Genomic DNA, 27,497 nt, shown 5'->3' on the forward strand with positions numbered 1-27,497 from the left:
GCAAAGTAAAGAGCTGGGTGTCAGTATTATCAGGCTAAAGAACAGGGGCAGTAGTTACCTAAGCCCTACCCTTGTTCTACAGTAACCGGAGCAGACTGAGTGAGCTCTTGGGAAAACTCTCCTTCCTACTTCACACCAACCCATGGCAAGAGCATCTGCCCCATGCACACCTTTCCCCTGGCTATGTCAACTGGCCATGCAGCTAGCAGCCACAGCTCAGGAAGCCATGACTATGATGTAGTGAAGTGGGCCCTACAGTGCTGGAAAGGAAAACTCCCAAGATAATCTTGGAACTCTTCTGTTGATTAAATATAAAATCTCATTCATTTCCTTATGGGAAAACCATTACCCCGGTCTCCTAATCCCATGGTTGCTGTTGTCAGTATAAGCATAATAAAACTTTCTGTTCACGAAGATTCAGCTTTTGAAGTCTTGTGTTCTTGGCATCAGCGTGGCACTGAGACCAGCCTGCCACATTATAATCCAGGGCTTCAGTCTTTCGCCATTGAAACACTATTTCCGGATGGAACAATTAGTATAGAGACAATCCACTATTTGCTCAAGGCTGACCTGGTGCTTAGAAAAAAGAAGAACAGGAGTACTTGTGGCACCTTAGAGACTAACAAATTTATTAGAGCATAAGCTTTCGTGGACTACAGCCCACTTCTTCTATATGCATCCGAAGAAGTGGGCTGTAGTCCACGAAAGCTTATGCTCTAATAAATTTGTTAGTCTCTAAGGTGCCACAAGTACTCCTGTTCTTCTTTTTGTGGATACAGACTAACACGGCTGTTACTCTGAAACCTGGTGCTTAGGGCTGCAGGAGACAGAAAGGACAGAGGCCACGCCTGCCTTGTAGAAGGTAGGAATGAAAAAACAACTTCTTTTATGATAGAGATGGGTGTGGGTGTGTGTCTTAAGAAACAGGGTTAGTTGCTATGGTGGAAAGGGAAAATAAAGGCTTCCATGTGAGTTCACCTACAGACTTACTGCTAACAACCAGGGGCTGTCAATATCCCCATGCAATGGGGCGGGGAGGGGCTTCCACAGCCCCAGTGGTTGGAGGGCTGGGGGTGGGTGGGTGCTGTAGTGCCCTCCCCCGCGGGAGCAGCTGGGGCCGGGGCTCACCGGACCGCTCCCCCTCCCCCACGTGCTTCCCTCCACTCCCACCGCCGCTGGTTGGCTACCCCGTGTTGCCATCTGGCCGGCTGCGTGGCGAGTCCCGTGCGCCGGGGGGCGCAACAGGTACCCGGCCCGGGGCCTCTGTGGAGGGGCGGGGATGGAGGCGCCGGGGGCGCGGCAGCGGGAAGAGGAGCCGTTCCTAGGCCCGGAGGTGAGAAGCAGCGGGGAGCCTGGCCGGGGGGGGCTGTGAGGGGAGGGTCTGGGGAGGGGGCAGTAGGAGTGTGTGCAGCGGGGAGAGGAGGGGGCTGTGAGGGGTGTGTGCAGGGGGAGAGGAGGGGCTGTGGAGGGGGCTGTGAGGGGTATGTGCAGCGGGGAGAGGAGGGGCTGTGGAGGGGGCTGTGAGGGGTGTGTGCAGGGGGGAGAGGAGGGTCTGGAGGGGGGGCTGTGAGGGGTGTGTGCAGGGGGGAGAGGAGGGTCTGGAGGGGGGGCTGTGAGGGGTGTGTGCAGGGGGGAGAGGAGGGTCTGGAGGGGGGGCTGTGAGGGGTGTGTGCAGGGGGCTGTGAGGGGTGTGTGCAGGGGGGAGAGGAGGGGCTGTGGAGGGGGCTGTGAGGGGTATGTGCAGCGGGGAGAGGAGGGGCTGTGGAAGGGGCTGTGAGGGGTGTGTGCAGGGGGGAGAGGAGGGGCTGTGGAGGGGGCTGTGAGGGGTGTGTGCAGGGGGGAGAGGAGGGTCTGGAGGGGGGGCTGTGAGGGGTGTGTGCAGGGGGGAGAGGAGGGTCTGGAGGGGGGGCTGTGAGGGGTGTGTGCAGGGGGCTGTGAGGGGTGTGTGCAGGGGGGAGAGGAGGGGCTGTGGAGGGGGCTGTGAGGGGTGTGTGCAGGGGGGAGAGGAGGGTCTGTGGAGGGGGCTGTGAGGGGTGTGTGCAGGGGGAGAGGAGGGGCTGTGGAGGGGGCTGTGAGGGGTATGTGCAGCGGGGAGAGGAGGGTCTGTGGAGGGGGCTGTGAGGGGTGTGTGCAGGGGGGAGAGGAGGGGCTGTGGAGGGGGCTGTGAGGGGTGTGTGCAGGGGGGAGAGGAGGGGCTGTGGAGGGGGGGCTGTGGAGGGGGGGCTGTGAGGGGTGTGTGCAGGGGGGAGAGGAGGGGCTGTGGAGGGGGGGCTGTGAGGGGTGTGTGCAGGGGGGAGAGGAGGGGCTGTGGAAGGGGCTGTGAGGGGTGTGTGCAGCGGGGAGAGGAGGGGCTGTGGAGGGGGCTGTGAGGGGTGTGTGCAGGGGGGAGAGGAGGGGCTGTGGAGGGGGCTGTGAGGGGTGTGTGCAGCGGGGAGAGGAGGGGCTGTGAGGGGTGTGTGCAGCGGGGAGAGGAGGGGCTGTGGAGGAGGCTGTGAGGGGTGTGTGCAGCGGGGAAAGGAGGGGCTGTGGAGGAGGCTGTGAGGGGTGTGTGCAGCGGGGAGAGGAGGGGCTGTGGAGGGGGCAGTAGGAGTGTGTGCAGGGGGAGGGTAGGGTCTGGGGAGGGGGTAGTAGGGGTGTGTGCAGGGGGGAGAGGAGGGGCTGTGGAGGGGGCTGTGAGGGGTGTGTGCAGCGGGGAGAGGAGGGGCTGTGAGGGGTGTGTGCAGCGGGGAGAGGAGGGGCTGTGGAGGAGGCTGTGAGGGGTGTGTGCAGGGGGGAGAGGAGGGGCTGTGGAGGGGGCAGTAGGAGTGTGTGCAGGGGGAGGGTAGGGTAGGGTCTGGGGAGGGGGTAGTAGGGGTGTGTGCAGGGGGGAGAGGAGGGGCTGTGGAGGGGGCTGGCCTGTGAGGGGTATGTGCAGGGGGGAGGGGAGGGGCTGTGGAGGGGGCTGGCCTGTGAGGGGTATGTGCAGGGGAGAGGGGAGGGTCTGGAGGGGGGGCTGTGAGGGGTGTGTGCAGGGGGGAGAGGAGGGGCTGTGGAGGGGGCTGTGAGGGGTGTGTGCAGCGGGGAGAGGAGGGGCTGTGGAGGGGGCTGTGAGGGGTATGTGCAGCGGGGAGAGGAGGGGCTGTGGAGGGGGCTGTGAGGGGTATGTGCGGGGGGAGGAGAGGGTCTGGAGAGGGGGCTGTGAGGGGTGTGTGCAGGGGGGAGAGGAGGGGCTGTGGAGGGGGCTGTGAGGGGTATGTGTAGGGGGGAGGGGAGGGTGTGTGGAAGGGGTGTGTGCAGGGAGAGGGGAGTGTATGTGTTGGGGGCTGTGAGGGTGTGTGCGGAGGGGGTATATAGGAAGGCAGTAGATGCCTGGGGATGACTGTAGGAGATTTATGGAGAGTCTGGTTTGTGTGTGTGAGAGATGGGAGTACTGTATTTCAGCGTGTGGGGATCGAGTTGGGGTTATGGACAGAACTGCAGGGAGTGGGTGTGTGTTTTCTTTAAATATTGTGGTCTCATTTCCTTTCCTTTTCTTAATTCCCATTTATTTCCCCAGATCCCATGGTAAAGGGACTGTAAAGTGCATCACTCTCTCTTCCCCACTGGCCTAGCTGGCTATTCCTTGAGTGAAGGTGGGGGTGGATTCTAGTTGAAACCTAATGTTTTAGACCCTTCAAGGTGATTTTCTTACTGGGGTTTATGTTTGGGAGAAATAGAAAGTTCTTAAAGAAAATTGTGGAAGGGGTTAAATGATGTTTGGGCTGATGCAAAACTCCTGGGAGCTGTTCAGATCTCCATCAATGTGCAGAATGTTATTGGGTTTTTTTTTTTTTTGGTAATTTTAACTCTTTTTAGGTTCACAAGCATGTCACGAGGTTGGAGCTTGACTATACATATACTTGTGTGTGTCTGTGTGTAACTGACACTAAATTTTCCCTTGGACAGAGTGGAAATAGGGGCTGTTTTTCATGCCCATTACTGGAAACAAGATTGTTATTTTTTAGCAGAGGGAAGAAATATAGTGCCTTCTAATCTTTCCCACATATAAAATTTCAACCAAGGGGCATTGTCACAATATGGAGGTTGGCTTTAGAGTTGCAGTAGCTGCTCCCTGATGTAGAATGGGGGATATATTACTATTACTAGTTAAGAACTTGCATACTAAGTAACCTGTAAGTTACTATTCATAGGCCATTGACATCAGTGGAGCACCACAACGGTGCAGGGATCAGCCTGCACAGAGTAACTTGCAGGATGGAAGCTATATAAACACACAGAATGTAGCCCCCTACTGTTTATCTTCTCCCTTCATTTATCACTAACTTTGGGCCATCCACACATCCTTCCCCTTTGATTCAAGTCCTGTTGCTCACAGCTGGCCTTAAGCCCAATGTATGTAGTCAGTTGCTCAGAGTTCCATGCAGATCTGGAAACTCACAAGCTGGCTTGATCTCTTTTACTATCCTTCCCTGGACTAATGGACTGGTGAAGACATGCTGTTGCTCTGCCATATTCCCCTTGTCGCCACTTTGGTATTGTTACCAGTGTGGGAGACAGTTCTCCAGCAGAACTTGTCTCCATTGTACCAGTGAAACCAGAGCGAAACCTTTCTGTCTTATACTTCCCAGCTTTGGGGCCTGTGGAAAAGGGCAGCTCTGCTCCTGGAGAAACTTAGTTTCTCTCTTTCTGTCCTTTACCTTTCCCCAAGCCTTCTGTCTGCTAGAATGGGATCAGATACTCTTTCTCTCCCCCAGCATCTGGGCTCCTGCAGAGGGGTTAGGTTTCCATTCCATTAACTTTCCCTTTTCCCAGTGCCTGCCTTTGCTCATAGGTTTTCCAGACAGTTGCAGTTCTAAAATTGATTTGTGTCGATTTCATGCTTCCCGCAGGATTCTGAACAGCAGTGGTGAAACTGGCCACAGGCTGTTGTTTTCTCGATGCTGGAACTGTCTGCGTGCTTATTTAAAATGAAATCTTAACTTGGGCAGAGGTAGATCGCTTGGGTCCCCTGATTCACTTTGGAACAGGAGTCTCACTGTATAGGAGTCTAAGGAGCAAAGCTACTGATCCCTTTAAAACCGTATCTCTGCTTTTTTAGACAACGGTGGCTGCAGGTGACTGCACATGTCATGAGGAAGAAGAGCTTGTGAAGGGAGGGAAAATTGTGAATTGGAGGCCTAGAAAAGGTATGCAGAGAAAAAGGCATTAAATCAGAACAAGGTGAGAAAGAATAGTTATTAATGCTGTCTGCTAGGAGAGGCCAAACAAAGCTGTGTAGTGATGATGGGTGGGAAACTTCTCTTGAGTGAACTCTGCTAAATTATTGTTGCCCATTTTCTGTGCATCCCTAGATAGAGGAGCACTTGATCAATATTGCAAAACAAATTCCTGTTGCTTTGGAGGCTCCAGCTGGAGTCATTCAACAAACCTCCCCTTGAAGGATGTCAAGAGGCAGTGGTGATGATGAAACAGGACAGTAAGTTCTAGACATCAGCCCAAGGTGCAAAGTTCAGACCCAGACTTTGGGTTCAGACCATTATAGAGAGAGACCACCAGCTGTGAAGTTCAGTTTTGGGGAGTTTGGAGCTAGTGATGGGATTCAGGCTATCTGTAATGTATTTCAAATATAGGAAATATCTGAAACCCAGAGTAATATTAGTGTGGTATTAAATACACCCACATGAAATTGGACTTATTATAATTAGATAGAATTGATGCCTCTTCTTGTGTTACAGAATTTTATTCCTTCTGCAACCTCAGCACAGCATAATGGGTTGGAGGTAGATTTCTGTCTGTAGCTGTAACTTGCAGAAGTGTTGTAGTTTTCATGGGCTTTGACTAGCTACTTTCATTGCTTGTTCAAAACAGGTCTGTGTTCACAAAGTGTCTTCATGTTGAACTACTGCATGGTATTAAAGCATTTTCACCACCCCAGTTTATGTCCTAAACATCTCTGTTGGCAATTTCTGTCGTATTACAGGCCGTTTGGCAAGGAACGTTTCTGATGGCGAGTCTCACCAGAGTAGATTTTCTCATTGCCCTTGCTATGAAAGTGACACTACTCATTCAGATTCCTCGGGGCCTCCTGCTAAATGTCTTCATGACTTTGATGACTTCCAGAGTGACCTTGAGAACTGGGAGTTGGATGACGAAGCCTGCATTGTATCTTTCCCTGAGCTGAAAATTGATTCTCAGTACGAGGAAGAGGACTGGGATAAAGAATTGGAGGATGCTGAATGTAATCCATACGGTAGGTGCAGATTTGCTTTATGCTTTCATCAAGCCTACGACTCTAAGTGGATGGAGAGAGTGCTTTGCCTGGCAGCCCATTTAAATAGTTCCACATTCTTCTTTTTTTGAGCATTTGGTAGTGACACCCTTTGACTGCTTTCTGTCTACCTTGTGTGTTTGTGATGCACAGTTGTACCTAAGTCTTAAATACAGTAGTTTAAAAGAAACATTGCTGTGTTCAAATGGGACAGCCTTGGTTCTTTCCCTGGCCAATGGGGATCTTATGGGATGCTACTGCAAGGGAAAAATGTGCACATTTATGTGTGGAGTTACTCTGGGGTTTGGCCTTTATAAGTCTTGTATTTTGCTCTGGAGCAGGAGAGATGGGCTCATCCTGACCTCCAGTGGGGGGGGAGTACAGTAGCTGAGGGCCCCTGCCTAAAGGACCCTTCTCCTTCCCTCCTGAGAGATTCACCCTGGGCGTTATCAGTCATGTCCCTGTAGAGAATAGTGGGTTGGAGGGTTGTGTAAAGAGACAAAGTCGCTGACCTAAACGTGTTCATTTACAAGCTGGTCTTGCAAACACACATGAGCAGCTTTACTCTGACAAGCAGTCCCACTGACTTCACCAAGAGTAGCCACGTGAGTAAACTGGTTTGTGTTTGCAGGATGTGTCCCTGAAAGCTCCACAGTTAGGGGCTTCTCCTTTGAGTTTTTGAGCACCCCCCTGAACTTCCATTGCAGTCACTGAGCGATCAGAGCATTTAGTGCCTTGCCAGACTGGACACTTCAGTTGAGCAAACTGATGGTTTTGTTTTACCGCTTCGTCCCCAAGCTTAGAAGAGTTCCACGCCAGCCAGAGCTGACAGGTGTCGGACCAATTGTGGGGAATGGCTCTCTAGGGTAGCCCTGCCGAATGGTGAGGGATTTGGGAACATATCCAACAATTGGAGAGATTGAATTCCCAGGCAAAGGCAACCTTCAGGGCCTCATATGTGTTTGTTTCCAAGTTGTTAGGGATTCCTCCCCATCCCGCATGTGCTTGGGGGGAAACGGGAGTTAATGAGAGGAATGCTCCCATGGCACAAAGCAGCATGGTGGCAGACCCTGGACCTGAACCCATGCCATAATTACAATTCCCCAAATGCCCACAAAAGAATAATTACCAACAGCAGACAGATTAGAAACAAAGGGGACCAGGCCAATAGGTTAGGCTGGCCACCTGAAAACAAACACAACCAATGCTCACAGTTCTCGCGGAGAGTGCGCTGCGACTGTCCAAAGGGAGCACAATGCATTCCCAGAAAACCTTATTGTCGCTTAAATAACAGTTTAAGTCCCAGATTGTCGCTGGAAGTTTTTTCAGCAGGCTGGATGGTCCACTGTTCAGGAGCGGGCACTGCTTTCAGACAGGAGTGATGAATCCAAGTCTTGTGTCCTTCGACCTTTGCTGCTGTATGGGAAACCAACAGGATGGTGTGGGGTCCTGTACCTATTGGGTTCCGGGAAGTGGGCGGGCGTAAGCCCGCCCACTGCTAAAGGATCTCCCCCCAGCCTAAGGGGAGGATCCACAGGACCTGGAACTCAAATAATTACGGGGGACTTGAGCAAACTGATGGTGTGTTTAATGAATAACCTTTTGAGGGTTTGTAGATTAGCAGTAGGACTGGCTCATTCTGTCTCCTTGTCATTCTCTTTCTCTCTCTGTCTCTGAGCCAGGAGTTTTAGGTTCTGTTCCTAGGTCTGTCACAGGCTCTCTGTGAGATCTTAAGCAGGTAATTTACTGAAGCTTCTCTATCTGCACCACCAGTTGTACAGAGGTTTTGTATGTTTCATGCACTAATGTTGGTCAGCCAAACTGACATTCCAGCACTGATGCAAATAACTTGCTACGACAAACCCTTTGTAGTGATAGCCAATGCAGAGTGTTCTAATGCAGTCTAACAACACTCTATTTTTTTTAAAATCCTCTTTAGACGCGGAAGATATCGACTGTGGTAGTCATCAGGAAAATTGTCTATTGGCATCATGTGCATGGCAAGAAGAATCATTGTATAACCCCAGGTGTCACCATGCAGCTCCACTCTCTCTGAGTTCGCCAAATAGAATGCCTGAGGTTGGCCAGTTTGATGATGCAGATGACTGAGGTTTGCCCCTGTTCAGGGCCACGCTTGGCAAAGTGGACTTTGCTCCATTTCAGGGATGCAGTGCAATGTGGGGTGCCTTCCCCTAGCCTATTGGGTTCCAAACAGGGCTTTTCTGAAAACTTTCTTTGATAATATTATTGAGCTGCAAATACACTGATCGTGATCGACTGGAAGGAAGCAGAGAGGATCTCAGACTGGACACTAACCCTAGGTATCTGTGCAGTTTTGTAGCATGTTTTATTTTCATGTTTTTTAAAGGGAAAAAAAGCTGTCTGGGAAGTCTCATTTTTAAACTTTGGCTTGATAGCTGGGATTAGCCAGTTCTAATATGGATCTCATCTGTGTAATTTTATTTTTTCTTCTCTTTTATTTGGCATTAATCATTGAGTTGAGCTGGGGTTAACTGTTTCTGTCCTTGTTACATATTCTACATTATAAGTAGCATGACCAAGTTGTGTTTGAAGTTCAGGTCCTCTGATGGGCTGAGGGGAATGTACTGTTTGACAGTATCAGTTATGAGAAATACAGAGTGATTCGTTGCTTACACAGGTTATTTTTTGTCTGTCATTACAAACATGGGGCACTATAGAATCAAATATCAACAAGAGCCCTCGTGCATGATTTACCCATGTTGCTGTGCACTTACGCAAACAATCCCATAGTAGTCAATGGGACTACCCACGTGAATAAGGATTGCATAGTTGGGTCCTTAGTGAAAGTAGCTTTTAGTATCCCAGGGCGACTGGCCCCTTTAAAAAAGGGAATGGAGTCCAGCACAACTGTGGTTGATTACCTGCTTCCCAATTGCAGGGTCTTCCAAGGGAGGATCCATGTGCTCTGTGGATCGTGAGTTAAGCTTTCCCATGCTGCTGTGGAGCAGGAAGTTGTTGTGTTACAAATGAGGAAACAAAGGTGCAGAATGGTTAAGTGATGTGACCCTAGGCAAGTCAGTGGCAGAGCTGGGACTAGAACCAGATCTCTGACCTCCTGGTCTTTGCCTTGGAGTTAATGCAAATGACGACAAGTGAGGAATAAGTAGACAGAACAGATAAACTTCCAGGACCATCGTTACTTGGTTTAATTCAACTATCCCTAATCACCCTCTTTAAATGGGAAGCCTGGGATTTTGAAAAGTGCCCAGTGCTGGTAAAACTGCTTCTGTTGAAGTCTGGTAAAACTCCTGTTGACTTTCAGTGGGAGCAGAGTTAGTCCAGCACTGAGTGCTACCTGGAGAAACTCGCAAATACATAGATCTTTTAACAGATTAATTTCTAAGAAATGTTTCAAAGTTATCCGTAAGGCATCAGCGGCTCTTTTAAAAAAAAACACATACAACCAGGGCCGGCTCCAGCATTTCTGCCGCCCCAAGCAAAAAAAAAAAAAAAAAAAAAAAAGTTGCAATTGCGACCGGCGGCGGCAACTGGGGGGGAAAGAAAAGGGAAAAAAAAAAAAGAAAAAGCCTCGATCGGCGGCGGCCGTTCGGCGGCAGGTCCTTCGCTCCTAGAGGGAGTGAGGGACCTGCCGCCCCCAAATTGCCGCACGTGCCGCCCCTCTCCCTTGGCTGCCCCAAGCACCTGCTTGTTAAGCTGGTCCCTGGAGCTGGCCCTGCATACAACCACCCATTAATTAGGCTGTAATTTTAAAGCTAATATGTTGTAGGAACTCTGCATTGACCCTGAAAGTGCAGTGTCTATATCAACACCCTAAGGATGGCTTTTATGTTGTTTTGCCCTTAGGTTGTTTCACCATTCATTGTTCTAGACTGAAACAAAGTAACAAACAGCTGCCGAAAAACTCATTCAGTTGGGTGGTGAGGGGAACAGGTGGTGTGATCATTGATTTGTCTTTCTACTGGGATCAGTAGTGCTGCTAAGAACCTACTGGGGAATTGTTCTATCTTCTAAACTGGCACAAGGTGAGCAATTCCAGGATAAACCCTAGCACCTACCCCACAGCCTGCATAAATGGGGAACAGAAACCTAGTGATGGGCCTGCAGCAAGCTAAAGACCCCCTAAGCCATTCCCATCCTGTCCCCTCCATGGAGGGGTTAGTTATTTCTCCCACAGTTAGTCCATAACATCTGTGGTGCCATGGTGCAGCCTGTGGGGCTCCCCACATCCTGCTGCTCCTCTGCAGAGCAGGAAAGAGCTAGTTGCACTCCCTAGGGTGTGGAGACTGGCCCTTTTCTAAATCAGCGATAGAGTGTAAAGCTCTGTTTTGGTGGGGAATGAGGGTTCAGCAATGGTTAGCAGCCGCAGCCACCTCTGAGCTAGAAAGAGAGTTGTGGGTGCTCAGTGCTTTACAGGATCAGGCTTATACAATGTGTTAAACATGGACGATAGAGAAACCAAGTCTAAATGTCAAACTAGAGAAAGCATGACTACTCTTAAGTGGCTCACAGCCCACATTAAAAAGGCCACTTTGCATTCTCAAATCGGTGCTGCAACGGCACTGGCATGCTGTAGGGTTAAAATGTCCTCAGACAAAACTTTTTTGTTTCCTTTGTGGGGCATTTTTCACTTTGTGTGGCTGGCAGTACACAGTGCCGCCCTGCAGAGGGCAGCAAAAGGTCCAGTCAGTGACTGTTTTTATTGGCAATAGACTCATGCAGCAAGTTTCAGATCGACAGCTGGGTGGATTTCCCAACATCCCGATATTTGGAGGTGTTTGGATTTGGGTTCAGTCCAGCTCTACTGTTTAGCCTTCTGCCACTGTGAGCTTGGTTTATAGCATTTTCTTTAGTTTCCTATTTTTAAAAAATTCCCCCAAATTACTCAGGACATTAGCAAGACAGGGTCGGTGAAATAATGTCTTTGATTGGACCAATTTCTGTTTGTGAGAGAGACAAGCTTTTGAACCACACAGAGCTTTTCTTCAGGTCTGGGAAAGGTACTCCAATGCTGCTACAACTGCACTGCATACTTATAGGACAGACATTTCTACCACTTTTTAAAACATGAGAAGAGACAAGGGTATTGTATGATTTTTAGCTTATTGTGTTATTACTGCCCTTGTGGGAAAAGTCCCAAAGGTTTAATAAAGATGGAACCAACAGAGTTCTATAGAAATGAAATAGTTTTCTTTAGAAATTATGTCAAAAAACCTACAGTACTGAATCTTGTTGCAGGATTCTGTAGGTTGGTGATGAAATTCTATAGAAAATTAATCCCTTTTACTCTACAAGCATTAGCCCATGCGCTTCAGAAATGGTAGAATGCATCTCAAATCTAATTTGAATTTAAATCTGGAGCTTGTCAACACATGCATATTAATCTGGAATAAGGGATGATGTGAATTTAAAGTGAATTAACTATTCCTGATTATTTCTGTGTGTGGATGCTCTTATTCCAGAATAAGAGCATCCACACATGGATTTAATCAGAAATAGCTATTCTGGAATAACTTTCCTTGTAAACAGGAGTCTTTATACTGCTATGCTTTTAATTGGAATCAGGAGTATCTTTCTTGACTGCCATTTTATTTGAGGGAAAACTTGGCTTGAAATGGTGAGTGCATGGCATGTTAAGTTGACTGTCCACACTTTAAGTGACTGGAAGTTAGGCTTTTTGATAGTAAACAAAAATCTAATAGTTTAAAATTATCTTAAACCATGAGCCTTGTACTGCAGAGATGTATTGCTTGCTTTTGGGGTATGTTGACAAAAGTTATTTTGTTCATCTTGAGCCTGTTCTTTAGAGAGGGGCCTAATGTGAAACTTCTGATCTGAATGCCCCTCAGACTTCAGTGGGCTTTGAAATCCAAATGCAGATTTCTCAAAAGACTCCCATCTTAATGGGCTTAAGTCCGAATCTCCTAGCTCCAAATATCCCTGGACTGTAGAGTCTTCAAAGTCCCAACATGAATCTTGCATTTGAGCCCATCTCGCCTATTGACATGAACATGTCATCGTAAGTAAGAATTCCTCTTAATTAAAATATCACCATCGGGGAGCTCATGAGCCAACAACTCAAGCAGAAATGCCTGCCTAGGTCACCCTTTACATCTGTTCGGAGTCCCATTCAAGCCAATGGGCACAAGGGTCATCTTGGTGGATCTTTTTGCAGAATCAGGGCCATCAATATTTCCCCAAGAGAAGAAGCACATTGATACTATGCAAGCCAATTTTGAAAGCTTGCTAGGTTAAACTTCCTTATGTGACTTTGCTAGATCCCCCTGAACTAGTTGCTGGGGAACGCATCATCCAAAGGGTAGGAAGTTCTGTACTGCAATTTAACACATCTTGTGACTTTACCTGAGTTGACATTGAAGCCTAACAGACAGAATACTGGACTGGGAGTTAGGCAACCTGGGTTCAGTTCCTGGCTCTGCCAATGCTTTGCTGTGTGACCTTGGGCAAGTCATCTCCCTATTCCTCAGTTTCCCTATCTGTACAACGGGGATAATGATAATCTCTTTTTATAAAGTGCTGTGAGATCTATGGCTAAAAAGTACTGTATAAGAGCTAGATGGTATATTAAGAAGGGGTATTAATTTTTCTTGGAACACATCAACAAAGAAAATAAAACTTGTTTTCTGCCACTTCCTTTGAATCCTCCAGGGGAATGATTTGCAGGGACAAGTAATTAAGGAAAGTATTCTTCATGCTTTCTGTGGACTATGTGCAGCATCTAAGGTATGGAGGAAGTTTTGATAGGGATTCCTTGCTGTTATGTGACACACAATCCAGATAACTTACTTCCACTATGTTTTTTAAGAGTTGTGCTTCTTAATTGAAATAGAGTGTTGCCTGGCAGTCCATTATATGGTCATACCATTGAAACTGTGTGCCTGGGATCTCAATCTGAGAAAATGCCTCCTCCATCAACAGAAGCATGTCAATAATTTTGCAGGCTGGTGGGGAAATGCTGATGGCAGCAACTCATCTTGGCTATCTGCTGCTTCCAAGGACTCCATTTTAAATCCCGGGGTCACAAAGTCACTCTCTCTGAAGCTGATGGCTAAGTTCCTGTAGCCCCTGGGCAGGGAAAGGAAACTGTTGCAAACTTGCAATTCTCAACCCTCTGGGGGGGTCTGCATTGCAAACATATGCCCCTGAGTGAGTAACATTTTACGGGACGACATTGATGTGGAGCAGGTTGTACAGGGAATTACCAGTTGCTCATAGCACAGGTTCTTAGGATGGCAGGGGAAAGTATGTGACCTACCAAGAAAAGCTACAAAGCGTACTCTGGAGTGCACAGCTCTGCTAACTAACTTCGATAGCGAACAGAGCTTCCCTTGAACATCCTGGGACAGAGCCTCAACTGGTGTCAATTGTTACAGCAGTTGACTTACGTTTATATTAGCTGAGGATCTGCACTCCTACATCCACTTAGTAATGCTCCTGGCAGCTCTGGAGAGCTCGGGCTTTGCTTTTCTCTGTGACTTGTCTTATTCCTCCCACTCTATTACTGGCATGGATTTTAGGGTTTAGATATAATGGGCCATAGTCATGTCTGGTGTAACACCGCTGACCGGAATGGAGCAAAACCAAGCTTGCCTTACTCTTGTTCCTTTTATGTTGTTTTTTTTTTTTTTCTCCAGGCTGAGAATAGTTAATTTCAGAATATTCAACCAGTTTCACCTCAGGAGAATTTTTCACCCTGCAGCCAACAAACTCTTTGTCCTCTATTGCACACGTGGGAGCTTTTAACTGGAGCCTTCAGGCTCCACCTGTGGATTGGTACTTAAATTGGTATTTAAGAATGTACCATGAAAGGGGCATTTACGTGCATGGGTCCTGGAACAATTTTTATAGTGGGGGGTGCTGAGAACCATTGAACCGAACTGTAAACTCTGTATATAATGGAAACCATTTCAAGCCAGGGGGTGCAGCTGCACCCTGTTTACATGCCTAAATTCTGATTAGGCTTTGGGTGCCAGTGTTTAAAATTGGGCACCTGATTTTCACAGGGGACTAAATACAAGCAGCTCCAACTCTCTTCATTTGGCGTTGTGGATGCTCAGCATCTCTGAAAATCAGGCTATATGTCTCATCACGTGTCTTCATTGCACAGTCTGAGCTGCAGAGGCCTCGAACAGCGGTTCTTGTACTCTAAGATGGAGCATACAGCACAACTCAGGAGGGCCACCTTCATAATTTTAATCAGTGTAGATACAGTGGATTATTCTTCTGATACTGTAAACCAATCCTGATTGCACTCCATGTACCATCAATAGGGCATGTACTTCTAATCTGAGAGCCACTGCCCTCGAACTTTCAAATCTTCAGGAAGGAGGAGCTGTGTTTCTCCAGATGCTTGTTCTGTTTCTCCAGTTACTACATCACAAGCCATAGATTTATTCTGGCTCCTTTTGGAGCACAGCTGCAGTAAACGATCATCTCTTCGTGTGTGATCCCTTTGTCCATTTCACTTTGTCCGAATATCTTTTTATTGGGTGATGGGTGAATGCAGAATTCTAGATAGCCAGCTGAGGTCACATCACGTTGTATAAACTTTTGTAAATTGCTTATCTGTTGCGAATCTTGGTCTCTACAATGAACCTCACTGCTCATCAAGGAGATAAGCAAGCTTATGGATAAAACTGTAGAGGTAGAGAAGCACATGGAGGGCAAGGCAGCTGTTTGAGCAGTGCCAGCTCTAACCATTGGCTCCTGGGGGAGGTAAGTGAAATATAAACAATAACCTGTAAACAGGATTAAATCAGAGCTTCACTTCCCAGCTGAGAAGGCTGGGTTACTTACAACTATTTTCTCTTATGTAACGGCAGTATGAGTTAAAGGGGCTGAATTTTCATTGGCCAACTCTTGCTAGTGCTGATGGCAGTTGTGTGGTTGGGATTCTGAATACAGAATATGTCTCCAAAGCTGTCAACCAATTGCATATTGGTACGGAACGTTTTAGAGGGATTGGTAATAGGAGGCTGAGCCTTTCGTCACTAGATCACTGTTTAATTTCTAGCATGGGTCAGTAGTGACTGAAGGTCGTCACCATTTCAGTGGACTGTGATAACAGCTGGTGGATTGTGGTAAGAGCTCGATGTAGTTCAGATTGGACGTCTGTCCCAGCTGGCAGCCATTTTAGGAGTCTCTGAGAGGGGCCAGGGATTGAACTGCAGATGGTAACAACTTGCCCTAAAACATGGTCCCTTTCTGGCAGGGTTGAAGCACGTTAAAGGCCTGATTCAGACTTGCGCTGACTTTTGATGGGCTTTTGATCAGGGCCGAAGAGAACAATATGGGAAAACTCCTCTGCTATTGCTTCTGCTGTACCACCTCTGTAGTACATTGAGGGCTATCAACACAGGACTGTTTGTGAGCACAAAATAACACTTTTTGAGGAGGATGGTGGGAACCTTAGGGGAAAAGATCAGAGCTTTGTCCTGTTCAGCTGTGAGTTTTTTCCTCCTGGACAAAGAATATTTTGATGCTTGTTGTGTTCCTCTTGCTGCTCTAGCTGCTTGTTACTGTGTTTTAGCTGATATTCCTGGGGCCTGTAAAACCATCCGGTTCTGAATGGTAATTTTGATCATCTGTTTTTTCCCCAATTGGGGAAAAGGGAATGGAAGGGAGAAATGTAAATGAGCACATCTGCTATTTTAAATGTCTAAATGTCATAGATTTTAAAGGTCAGGAGAGACCATACAATGATCAGCTAATCTTGCCTCCTGCATAACGCAGGCCAGGGAACTTCTTCCAGTATTTCCTGCAGTGGGGGGACTTTTTCTTTACCTCTTGGTTTAAAATTTTGAAAGCTCTTATTTTATAACCAAATTAAGGCTATAAATAAGCAGTTTATAATCAGCTTGAAGAAAATGAAATGTCGTTAGGAGCGGTGCAAAGGAGATCTTTTTTAAAGCAATGTCTTATTTAGTGCCCTGATCCTGCAGTCAGTCTGGTCAGGCAGACCCTTGCGCCCATGTGGAGCCTTATTGGATGTCCATGTGGGAGGACACTGTGCTGGCCCTGATCCTATCTCAGGCCTAAGGAAGTCTAATGTACTTATTAGGACTCTTTTCATCTGCCAGGAAACCTGCTGTTATGGGATCTTACCACAAGGTGGCAGTCTTTAGTAGTGTCCTGAGAGTCAAGTTAGCAGGAAATGCAGATAAATAATCCTTGTTAATAAGCATTGTGCTCGTTGTACGGTGCCTCTGAAGAACTGGCCAGTAAATAAGGGAAGAAAATGCTGTCTCGCTCTTAGAAGAAAAAGGCCCTAGGAAAGCTGATGATGCTCAAACCTAGAGCCTGTAAATATCCACAGTGCTAATCCACAAGCCACTGACATTTTCTCAGCCATGTTCTTTATCAGATTCACTATAATACCAGTCTCCTTTGCTTTTGATTTAATGCCTTTCTGTAGGCCAGTTCCCCGTGCTTGGAAAAAGCCTGTTACTATCCTTGTACCAAGAGACCTTCAAAACTCTCCTTAATGCTCTCCTTCTACCTAACTGGCCTGTGCTCGCCTGCTCTCTGATGCATTCTGCACCTGCGTTTCTGAATCACTTATATTGAACCTGTCTAAATTAGGGCCTGATCCTATTGTTCTTACTTGCCGGTATAGTCCTATTGCATTCAATGGGATTGGTCCTATAAGTAAAGACTGCAAGATTATATTGTAAACTACTTGGGGCAGGGACTTTGCCTGCCTGTTGAATATAGGCCTAGGCCACAAAATTTGGATTTGTTCTTTGAACCTCAGTCTGGGAGATTGTTTAGGGGGTTTGGTTTGACCTGTTAGAGATGGGTGAACCGTACAATTCAGATCTGGGTTGGGGTTCAGATTGCAGCACCCCCACAAGTTCAGTGCTCCTCAGGTCTGGGACATTGGTTTGGGGGACAATCCTCATGGTCTTTAAAGTGCATCATGCCCCTATAGAAATAAATAATACAGCGTGTCTCTGGTTCTGTTGTACCGTTTGAGCATTCTGACTGCAATGATGATGCTTTTAATTACATATGGGGTAAATTCTCAGCAGAGTTAATGGGGAGTTTCCAGCATGTTTCCCATCAGCTTTACTCCTGAGGGCATTCTGTGCCAAAAAATAAAAAATTCTGCATCAAAACAATAAAAATTCTACGCACAATATTTTAAAATTCTGCAAACTTTGTCAAATTAATGAGGAGCCTCCAGCATGGCATTGGGGAGCACAGGCCACTGGCTACACAGAGATGGGAGACCACTGTGCAGCTGTCCCCCGGGACATGGACTCAACAGTGAGGCTGCACCCAACCCTGCCACAGCGCAAGGACTGGGCCTGCCCCAGAAACACCCAAGCACCTTGTCCATCTGTGCCAGGTACACCAGGTGTGGGCAGGCAGGCTCAGCAAGGCAGGATCCAAGTGTGGAGGGGCTTAGAATGGGGGGATCCAGGTGTGGGTTGAAAGGGTTCTGTGTAGGGCAATCTGGATGCAGGCGGCTCAGTGGGGGATCCGGGTGTGGGGGGGAACTGGATGCACAGGGGCTTGTTGGGGGGTTCTGAGTGCGATGGTAATGGGACTCTGCAGGAGGGTTCAGGTGAAGATGGTAGGGGCTCAGCGGGGGTGTGTGTGATAGAGTTTGGCAGGAGGGTCTGGGTGTGGGGGGCCCAGTGGGGAGTCCAGATGCTGGGGGAGTGGGGCTTAGTGGGGTGGGGATTTGGGTGCAGATGGCTCATCGGGATAGTCCAAGTGCAGGGGGAGTGGAGCTCAGCGGGGGGCGGGGGGGGGTTCTAAGTGTGGGTGGTGAGGCTCAGCAAGAGGATCTGGGTATGAGGGGGGGGGTCTGGAGGCACAGGTGTTGGGCAGATGGGGGAGCAGCTCCCTGTACAGGGATCCCTTCCCCTGCAGCTGAGGAGCGATGGGTGAAGGAAGTGGGGGGCGGGGAATGGGACTTTGCAGAGCTTCCTGCAGCCGGGGGAGAAATCTGGGGATAGGTCTGACCCAGCCCTGGATGCTGTGCAGCGGAAGAGGAAGTCACGTCCTCCCCAGCCCAGCCAGAACCAGCAGCTGAGCCTGGTGCAGGGTAGGAGCCATCAGCCGGGTCTTCCCCAGCCCCACCTCCTGCCCCACAGTGATTTACCTTTCTGGTGGCTCCCCTGGGCACCCAAAACATACTGCTGGGGAGGATTGCATGACCGCTCTTGTGGCTTCCCTCTGCTTCCCCTCAGAAAGTCATTTTTCTGTGGAGAAGCAAATAAATTTTCAGAGGACATAAATTCTGCGCATGCGCAGTGGCGCAAAATTCCTCCAGGAGTAAAACGTCAACAGGATTTCTTTTGTGTGTGTTTTACTGCAAAGATGCCCACATAAAATAAGCGCCTGCTGCTAGCAGTTGGAGGTGTAGGGTTTTTAGGTTCATTGATAATGTAAAGTTTCCCCCCTGCCCACCTCAAAAATATAACCCTGATTAAAGGATACACCAGATTTCATATACATGTCTCATCTTTGTTAACATCAGGCTAGATTATTGTAATGCACACCTAATTGGGCTCCTTTTGAAACTAAGCCAAAGCTGCAACATTGGCAGAATTCAGTGGCCCAGCTGATCTTTGCTCTAGGGCCAAGGGAATTGGTAACGCCCAACATTTGTGATCTGCACCCCGCCTAAGAGCCAAAGGATTCAATTTGAGGCCTTGATGATGTCTAGATAATGAAGTGTCCATAATGTAGGCTCTAGGTATTTGGGTTTCCACCTCTTCCTCTCTGTCTTTCCAAGACTGATGAGTTCGGCTTAGTTGCTTTTGCTAAGCTGTGCTGACTTCCGTCTTCAGACCACTGCTGACGTTCTGTGTTCCATCAGAATTTGCTCCATAGCTCTCTTCAAGGCTTGGCATTAGGCCTTTCAACTCCTATTTGATTATTTTGTCCTCTGTATTTCATTAGATCTCCCCTTTTGTGGTTGTGTTTTCCTTTGCTCTTTTTCTTTTGCTAGTGACTGCTTCTGTATGGGGCCTTTGCGCTCAAGTTTATTTTAGTTTTTGGCTCTAGTACATGGCAGTAAGTAATCAAATTAAAGGAATTAAATGCTTGCAATATTATGACAGCAGCCATGTTGGCCGGCATACCACTGATTGAACCAGGAACCTCCAGAGCTAAATGCATGAGTTGACACAGCTTGAACTAAAGAGCTAGCTGGGACTGTAACAGTTTCCTGTCCTCTAAGAACATAAGAACGGTCATACTGAGTCAGACCAAAGGTCCATCCAGCCCGGTATCCTGCCTACCAACAGTGACCAATGCAAGGTGTCCCAGAGGGAGTGAACCTAACAGGTAATGATCACGTGATCTCTCTCCTGCCATTCATCACCACCCTCTGACAAACCGAGGCTAGGGACACCATTCCTTACCCATCCTGGCTAATAGTCATTAATGGACTTAACCTCCATGAATGTATCTAGTTCTCTTTTAAACCCTGTTATAGTCCTAGCCTTCACAACCTCCTCAGGCCAGGAGTTCCACAGGTTGACTGTGCGCTATATGAAGAAGAACTTCCTTTTATTTGTTTTAAACCTGCTGCCCATTAATTTCATTTAGTGGCCTCTAGTTATTATATTATGGGAACAAGTAAATAACTTTTCCTTATTCACTTTCTCCACACCACTCATGATTTTATATACCTCTATCATATCCCCCTTAGTCTCCTTTTTTCCAAGCTAAAAAGTCCTAGCCTCTTTAATCTCTCCTCATATGGAACCCGTTCCAAACCCCTAAACATTTTAGTTGCCCTTCTCTGAACCTTTTTTAATGCCAGTATATCTTTTTTGAGACCACATCTGTATGCAGTATTCAAGATGTGGGCATACCATGGATTTATATAAGGGCAATAAGATATTCTCCGTCTTATTCTCTATCCCTTTTTTAATGATTCCTAACATCCTGTTTGCTTTTTTGGCTGCCGCTGCACACTGCGTGGACGTCTTCAGAGAACTATTCACAATGACTCCAAGATCTCTTTCCTGATTAGTTGTAGCTAAATTAGTCCCCATCATATTGTATGTATAGTTGGGGTTATTTTCTCCAATGTGCATTGCTTTACATTTATCCACATTAAATTTCATTTGCCATTTTGTTGCCCAGTCACTTAGTTTTGTGAGATCTTTTTGAAGTTCTTTACAGTCTGCTTTGGTCTTAACTTCCTTGAGCAGTTTAGTATCATCTGCAAACTTCGCCACCACACTGTTTACCCCTTTCTCCAGATCATTTATGAATAAGTTGAATAGGACTGACCCTTGGGGACCACCACTAGTTACCCCTCTCCATTTTGAAAATTTACCATTTATTCCTACCCTTTGTTCCCTGTCTTTTTAACCAGTTATCAGTCCATGAAAGGATCTTCCCTCTTATCCCATGACAACTTAATTTACGTAAGAGCCTTTGGTGAGGAACCTTGTCAAAGGCTTTCTGGAAATCTAAGTACACTATGTCCACTGGATCCCCCTTGTCCGCATGTTTGGTGACCCCTTCAAAGAACTCTAATAGATTAGTAAGACATGATTTCCCTTTACAGAAACCATGTTGACTTTTGCCCAACAATTTATGTTCTTCTGTGTGTCTGACAAGCTCAGAGAGGACATGCAACACGCACTCACCAGTGGGTTACAATATCGTATGTTAACTTCTCTCTTCCTCTGCTTTCAGCTTTGTGTCCCATGAGGAGAAAGTTGGTTGTTCTGGATATGAAACAGCCATGTGGACAGCCTAGAGGCCTTGTAATGCCGCTCTGGTATATGTGAGAAAACGGGTTCAGTGGAATACAATAGAGACCATCACCTGAAGAAGAACCAAGAGTGATTCCCACTCTGTTTTCCTGCTTCTTAAACCAGAAGAGACTGCAAGAACTGTGTGTTGCTTTGCAGCACCCCTTCTGGCTGAATGGGGAGCTGCATGGATGATCTCCGAAGGGAGGCCCCATCCAGTTTTCTATGGGTACTTCTTCACTACCTGCCGTATTGGCGGGTAGCAATCGATTTATCCAGGATTGATATATCGTGTCTTGTTAAGACGCGATATATCGATCCCTGAACGTGCTCACCGTCGACTCCGGAACTCCACCAGAGCGAGCGGCGGTAGCGCAGTCGACGGGGGAGCCGCGGCCATCGATCCCGCGCCGTCTGGACCCCAGGTAATTCGATCCAAGATACTTCGACTTCAGCTACGCTATTCGCATAGCTGAAGTTGTGTATCTTGGATCTTGGCTTCTCAGAGGATCTCCTTAGAGTTATGCTACAAGTGCAGTGTATTTATGTGCTAGTTTATCTCTTGTCTGATTCGTCCAAGTCTTGTAATTAATCAGAGAGATCTTGCTTTGCAGCTTGAAATTGGACTATTCAACAGTAACTTTTTGTGCTGCACCTGTTTGCAGGATGTTACCTTAGACATTATGTTGATGAGAGACAGTTTTATTTTTAGCCCATTTTCCCATGCTCAGCCTTTGGAGTGTGCTCCCCTGTTCCATTTCACTGTCCAGCACTATTTTAAAGATGTATCTACCATCTGTTTTTTCCTGCATGTCTTGTCAAGTATCCTCAGTGTTCTAATATTAACAGGGAGGCCTCTTCATTCTTGGCTATTCCATATTTCTACTATTGGGCTCTTGGCACCTGTTCCTGGCTACTGCAGTCTAGGAACAGCTACTTGACCAGATCTTTCTCTAAATACGGTATAAAGCATGGATGTACTAGTGAGATTCAAATTTAGCTGTCATTTTTTCCTGCCTGTATTGGATCTTTTACATTTGGGATAGGAATACAGGATCCAGGTGCCTCACCATAGAAACCATCCTAGTGACATCTTCATTCTACTGGGTAGTCCTGAAACTGCTGCTTGTCTGTCTGGTCCTTGCTGTTGTCTTGGTAAAGTCCTGGGCAAATCCTCAGTGTCCTTTATTTTTGAACACTTTGGGGACAACGTAATTAGCCCCACTGCTTTTATTAAAATTCGTGCTGAAGCAGTTTTAATGCTTGTGTTCAGGGAACTCATTTTGCAGTGTTCAACCCCATTATTTTTTCTCTGTTAGTGTCTGATTTCACAGGAGAGCTATCCCTTTCTTGTTAATATCTTCTGACAGAATGTGGAGGGCTGTTAAATGGCATCTTCATTTGACATTTTTTTCTGTTAAGCAACATTGCATACTAATTACCTTGTCCTTCAGGCTCTCTTTTTATTAAGAATGGAGAGATGAAATTTGTTTTAATTTTTGTTGTATTATCCTAAATATTCAGGATAACTCACATGAACAAGTTTTGAGGTTTGTAGTATTCTGACATACAAGAATCTATTAAGTTAAATTATTGGAGATACCCTATCTCCTAGAACTGGAAGGGACCTTGAAAGGTCATTGAGTCGAGTCAAGTCAAGTCCAGCACCCTGCCTTCACTAGCACAACCAAGTACTGATTTTTGCCCCAGATCCCTAAATGGCCCCCTCAAGGATTGAACTCACAACCCTGGGTTTAGCAGGCCAATGCTCAAACCACTGAGCTATCCCTCCCCCCTAAAAGAGCCTATTTAAAAAATCCTAGGCAGAATAGCTTATACACTCCAGATTTAGCTAACCTGCTCTAAAGGATGGGCTACTCTTTTCTTGACAGCTCCCCAGTAGAGTAATGCGCAAGTGCACTCAGTAAGCTTAGATACTAGCGTTCATTGCAAACGTGCCAAAGGAAAATGCGGCTGCGTTATTTCATTCTTCAGGAGGAGATGGCTGAGTTTCCTATAGTTGGACATACAGATAGGGATGTCTTGTTCCACAGGTGTTGCCGAAATCAAGCACTGTGGGGCCTTGGAACTGATGGCTAAGGATTTAACACCAAGAGAACTCCAAGAGTTCAGAGGCTGTTGTTGGCTTTGACTGTTCATAAATGTTCCAGCATAGCCTAAAGAATAAGGATTCTGGAGACCTTGGTTTGATTCTCAGCTTGGAGACATTTCCTGAGTGACTTTGGGCAAGTCATGTAATCTATCTCATGTCTCCATGGGTAATGGGGTAATACTACACTATCTCTTGGCTGTTGTGAGGATAAAATCTATTCATGATTGTGAGATGTTCAGATATTATTGTGGGGAGGGCCATCTAAGTAGCCAGCTAGCCAGTTTGTATTGTTGGGATATCTCCTGAGTCCTGAATGTTAAGCAGGAACAATCAACATTGGAAGATGATCACAGCTTTGAGAAGCTGGAGGAAGTTATCACCAAAGAAATATGATTTTTTGAAGTGAACACCTAATTAGTTTCACTGAAGAGATAATCAGCAGGGATTGAGACTGCTTTAGAAACCTGCAGTAAAATTAATGAACAAAATCAAACTGAGTTTTGAAAAAAATTTGGTGTGTAATGGATGAGGTGAAGAATGAGGTCTCGAACCTGCCCCTCATGGGGTCTGGGTTTAGTGGGACTGCTCCTTGTGAATAAGATTTGCATGTGCAATAAGATTGCATGTGTGTGGATTTGCAGGGTGGGGAGCTAGGATGGAATACAGCAGTCTTGCGCTAAAACTCCCTGCTATGTCTGAGGCCTTGCAGATAGCCAGTTTTACCCCAGCCTTGATTCCTGCAGAGTGTAGAGCAGCCTGGGGATGGCTCTAAACTGTGCCAGCTGGTATCAGTTCCAAAGGAGCTGTCCACTAGCTGAGCACAGTCAGAGCATAGTGCACTCTGACTACAGCCTCTCCCCATCCACTTTGCTGTGGCCAGAATGTGGGGATGACTTGGGCAACCCCAGCTCCTGTTCTGCACCAGTGTTTCAAAGGGAACAGAGACCCTGGTCTATTATTGCAAGCCCAGCTATATTCAAAGACTGGCTGTCACTTGAGAAGGTTGCTGTGGTCTAGTGTTTAGAGCAACGCATTGGGAGTCAGGACTCCTGGTTCTCTACCAAGCTCTGCCACTTGCGTGGCCTTGGGTAGATCGCTTAAACTCTCTACCTCAGTTTAAAGATCTCTTAAACATTGAGAGTAATAAGTAAAGTACCTCACAGAAATGTGTGGCTTAATTAAAATCTGTAAAGAGCTTTGAAAGCCTTGGATGGAAGGTACTATAGAGGTGAATGTACTTTTGTTCATAAATCTGACCATCACTGGCTCACTTTTTGAAAATCCATGAGTTTAAGATTCCTCCAGACACCAAAGCGTCTCTGTCAAAATGGACAGAGTCTCTGAGACCATATGCTAGGTTGCTGGGAGGATTACATTTATGGCCAGCAGGTGCTATTGCTTCACTGACTTGCTAGACTCACTGCAGAAATTCCTCCAGATGAATCATGGCAAATTTGACCTCTTCCCATCAACTCCAAAACGCTGCAGAAGATGCTTAAACAAAAGCTGTGTGAAGCTAGGATTTTTATCTTGGCAATAGGCCAGGAGGTCTGAAGACAGAGCTATCCAGAGCAATGTGGATCATGCGGTGTGGCTAGTATTCAGTGACATTTGGGGCAAATGACTCCTGTAAAAACTTGGTTCTATTCCCATTGAAATCAACTGGAATTTTCCCATTACATTGAGGCAGGATTAGTTCCCTAAGAGGTTTTAGTTTCTTGTTGCCCTTAAATGAATCTCCCACGTACTGTATGCCAGGATTTTGCAAATGGAGGTTATGAAGAACCACTTTGAAGACAGACAATACCCAAGAGTCACAGGCTGTAGCTGGCTTTAAAAACAAACAAAAACCAGCATAATTTTAAGACCAAACTTGTGGTTAATTGAGCTCATTTCAGTGAGAGTGGAGTGTACTCAGCATCTTATAGAGTAAGGTCTCCAGAGTAGAAGCTCATTGCCATAGGATTCAGGAGAGAATTTTCCCATCCTGTGCAGGGTCTTTTAATTGGCTAGAAACACTAAGTGTTTTACCTCTGCACCACCCTTTTGAAGTATTAGGTACTGTCCACTCCTATTGGTACAAGATAGACTTGATGTAACAAAGGTCTGATCCAGCTTGGCAAATCCTGTGTTTTTAATATGATTTTAGATCATGAGTGCTGCTGCTATTATTAATGTTCAAGGCTATGGACACTTAGGTCTTATTACACTAATATCCAATTCCCAGTTGTTCTATGCGAGGACAGAAAACATCATATTTAAGAATTGCCCTAATACATGTCTTCAGGAAATGCTGGCTATATTAAGAAGTTCTGTATGCCTTTAGGTTATTTCCAGTCTGTATTATGGAGGGTACTTTAATTCGTCATTCAATGGTAATGCCAACCCTAACATATGATTGCCTCATCACATTTAATGATAATGACAGGCTAATACTTCACACTAGGCACTTTTCATCCTCTCAAAAGCTGGTTTCCAGAAGGACTATCGCAATTGGATTTTACACAGAGAATTTTTCATTGTGGTTTTGTCCCATCTTTAGTTAGCAGTCTTCCATCCAAACAACCACACGCTTTGGGATCATTTGAATCTGGACCAGGTCTTTGAAAGTTGTCCCCACCTCTGCTGCTAATGCCAGCCTTGGAATTAGCAACAGCACCAGTGTGCTGTCGATTCCTATCTTGTATATAATATGAACCTGTGCAAACACTTAATTCGGTAAAACACTGTCAAGAGCAATAATGACAGAAGTAGGAACCATATAGCAAATTTTCATTGTCAATATTGATATGAGGAACATTCTGTTTGCAGCGCAGTTATGGTAGAAAGAGCTTCAGAGGTAATTGGTGGTGGCCAAGAATAGTTTCATGTATTGAAGAGCCTGGGTCTGCTGGAAGAAATGGGTTTTTTCTCTTTAGGAGCTGAATTTCAGTGCACATGAATGAATTAAAAAAAAATACTTCGAAGGTTGTTGTAGTTACAGAAACTTCCCTAATTTTATGGCTGTACAAATTTCAGATTTGGAAAAGCACCCAGCCAAAATGTTGGTTGAAGTTAAAGTTTCAGATCCCAGAAAAGGCAATCCGTTTTTCTGATCAATCAAAAATATGTGACTACCCCCACCTACAACTCAAAACCTGGAACTGTTGTCAGTACCAAACAAGTCCACAGTTTAGCGCCCTTTCTCACGCTGCGTCCAAAGCCGTGCTGAGCACATGCAACATGTATAGTAGAAGTCAATTTTCAGTCTAAGACTTCTATGGTAGGGATTCATGGACCACAGGTTGAATTTCCAAAGGGGTCCGCTCCTCCATTTGAAATTTTTCAGGGGTCCGTTCATGAAAAAAGGTTGAAAACCACTGCTCTAGTGCTGCAAGTGTCACAATGGTGGCAAATTGCCACAAAGTGCTTTTCAATACCTATACAAATATAATTGTTTCTGCTGCTGCTTATTAGGGTGAACAGTGGATCAGACGGCCCACTGATCAGAGCCAGTATGGCAGTTCTTGCATTCTTAGGCAATATCCCTCATGGTCAACAAATGATACTTTTAGCAGGGTTATAAAAACTACCCCAAACTAATTTGAAAACAATATTAAATGTGGAACAGGGAAATAAAACCAAAGTGATCATGGCTGTGTCATCCCAGCAGTTGACCGTGCCAACAACACATCTGCCCAGCAAGGTCCGAAGAGCACTTGTTTTGGACACTGCAATCGCTATTGTCAGTGTTCGTTTCCTTTCTAGTGAACACACCCCCGTGGCCTGATCCTCAAAGCTGGGATCCAAATCCCAATTACCTATGGTCTGTGAAGTTCTGATGGAGAGCCCACCTCTGAAAAGAGTATGTTCACTCCAAGCAAGCATGCACCTTAAAAGGCCGTTTCCTGGTACTTTATATTTGGTGTTCTGACACATTCCATGGGATGGGAAGCATCCTGCAGTTTGAGTAAATAAAAATACCAGCTTGCTCAGGGCACAACCATGCCCCCTTACTGTTCAGGTTGGCTGCTCCTCAGCCATTGTCAATTTCAGCCAAGGCTTTAATGAGCTCCTGGGGCTTCCCCAGTTTTGGTGCGGACAGACGCTGGTTTAGCTTGGCTTAGCAGTGAACAGGGACCTCACCCCCTGACTTTCCTTCCCTATAGGGTCTGAATCTCCAGAAGGTTAGTGACAGGAAAGAAATAAGCCAGTCGGGTAAATATAGTTGTTGAAATAATCTGAGAGACCCCCGCTTGGAAAACACAGTTGCAATTGTAAAATTTGTATTTTGTCTGTGGAATGAATTAACAGATGCAGAGCACATGCAGCCGTAGAGCCAATGACTCTGTAATCTGTGTGATCTCTGAATGAATTACTGCTGAAGCTCAGCATAAGTTTTAATGAC

General features: G+C 46.4%; 1 protein-coding gene across 2 annotated transcripts; it reads left to right on the forward strand.

Annotated features, from left to right (window-relative positions):
- The first annotated feature begins 1,157 nt into the window (after positions 1-1,157).
- Positions 1,158-19,422, forward strand: COPRS (coordinator of PRMT5 and differentiation stimulator). Of its 2 annotated transcripts, XR_008447033.1 has the most exons (5): positions 1,158-1,333; positions 5,078-5,165; positions 5,960-6,229; positions 8,187-8,568; positions 19,345-19,422. XR_008447033.1 is itself a non-coding variant. In XM_054048428.1 (4 exons), the coding sequence occupies exons 1-4, from the start codon at positions 1,280-1,282 to the stop codon at positions 8,354-8,356; spliced, it is 582 nt and encodes a 193-aa protein (XP_053904403.1). In that variant the 5' UTR covers positions 1,158-1,279; the 3' UTR covers positions 8,357-8,845. The 2 variants fall into 2 exon arrangements, 1 of the variants encoding a protein (XP_053904403.1); XM_054048428.1 differs by lacking the exon at positions 19,345-19,422 and having other exon boundaries at positions 8,187-8,845.
- Positions 19,423-27,497: the final 8,075 nt, after the last annotated feature.

The sequence above is a fragment of the Malaclemys terrapin genome, chromosome 13 (assembly GCF_027887155.1).
Source record: "Malaclemys terrapin pileata isolate rMalTer1 chromosome 13, rMalTer1.hap1, whole genome shotgun sequence".
NCBI lineage: Eukaryota > Metazoa > Chordata > Testudines > Emydidae > Malaclemys > Malaclemys terrapin.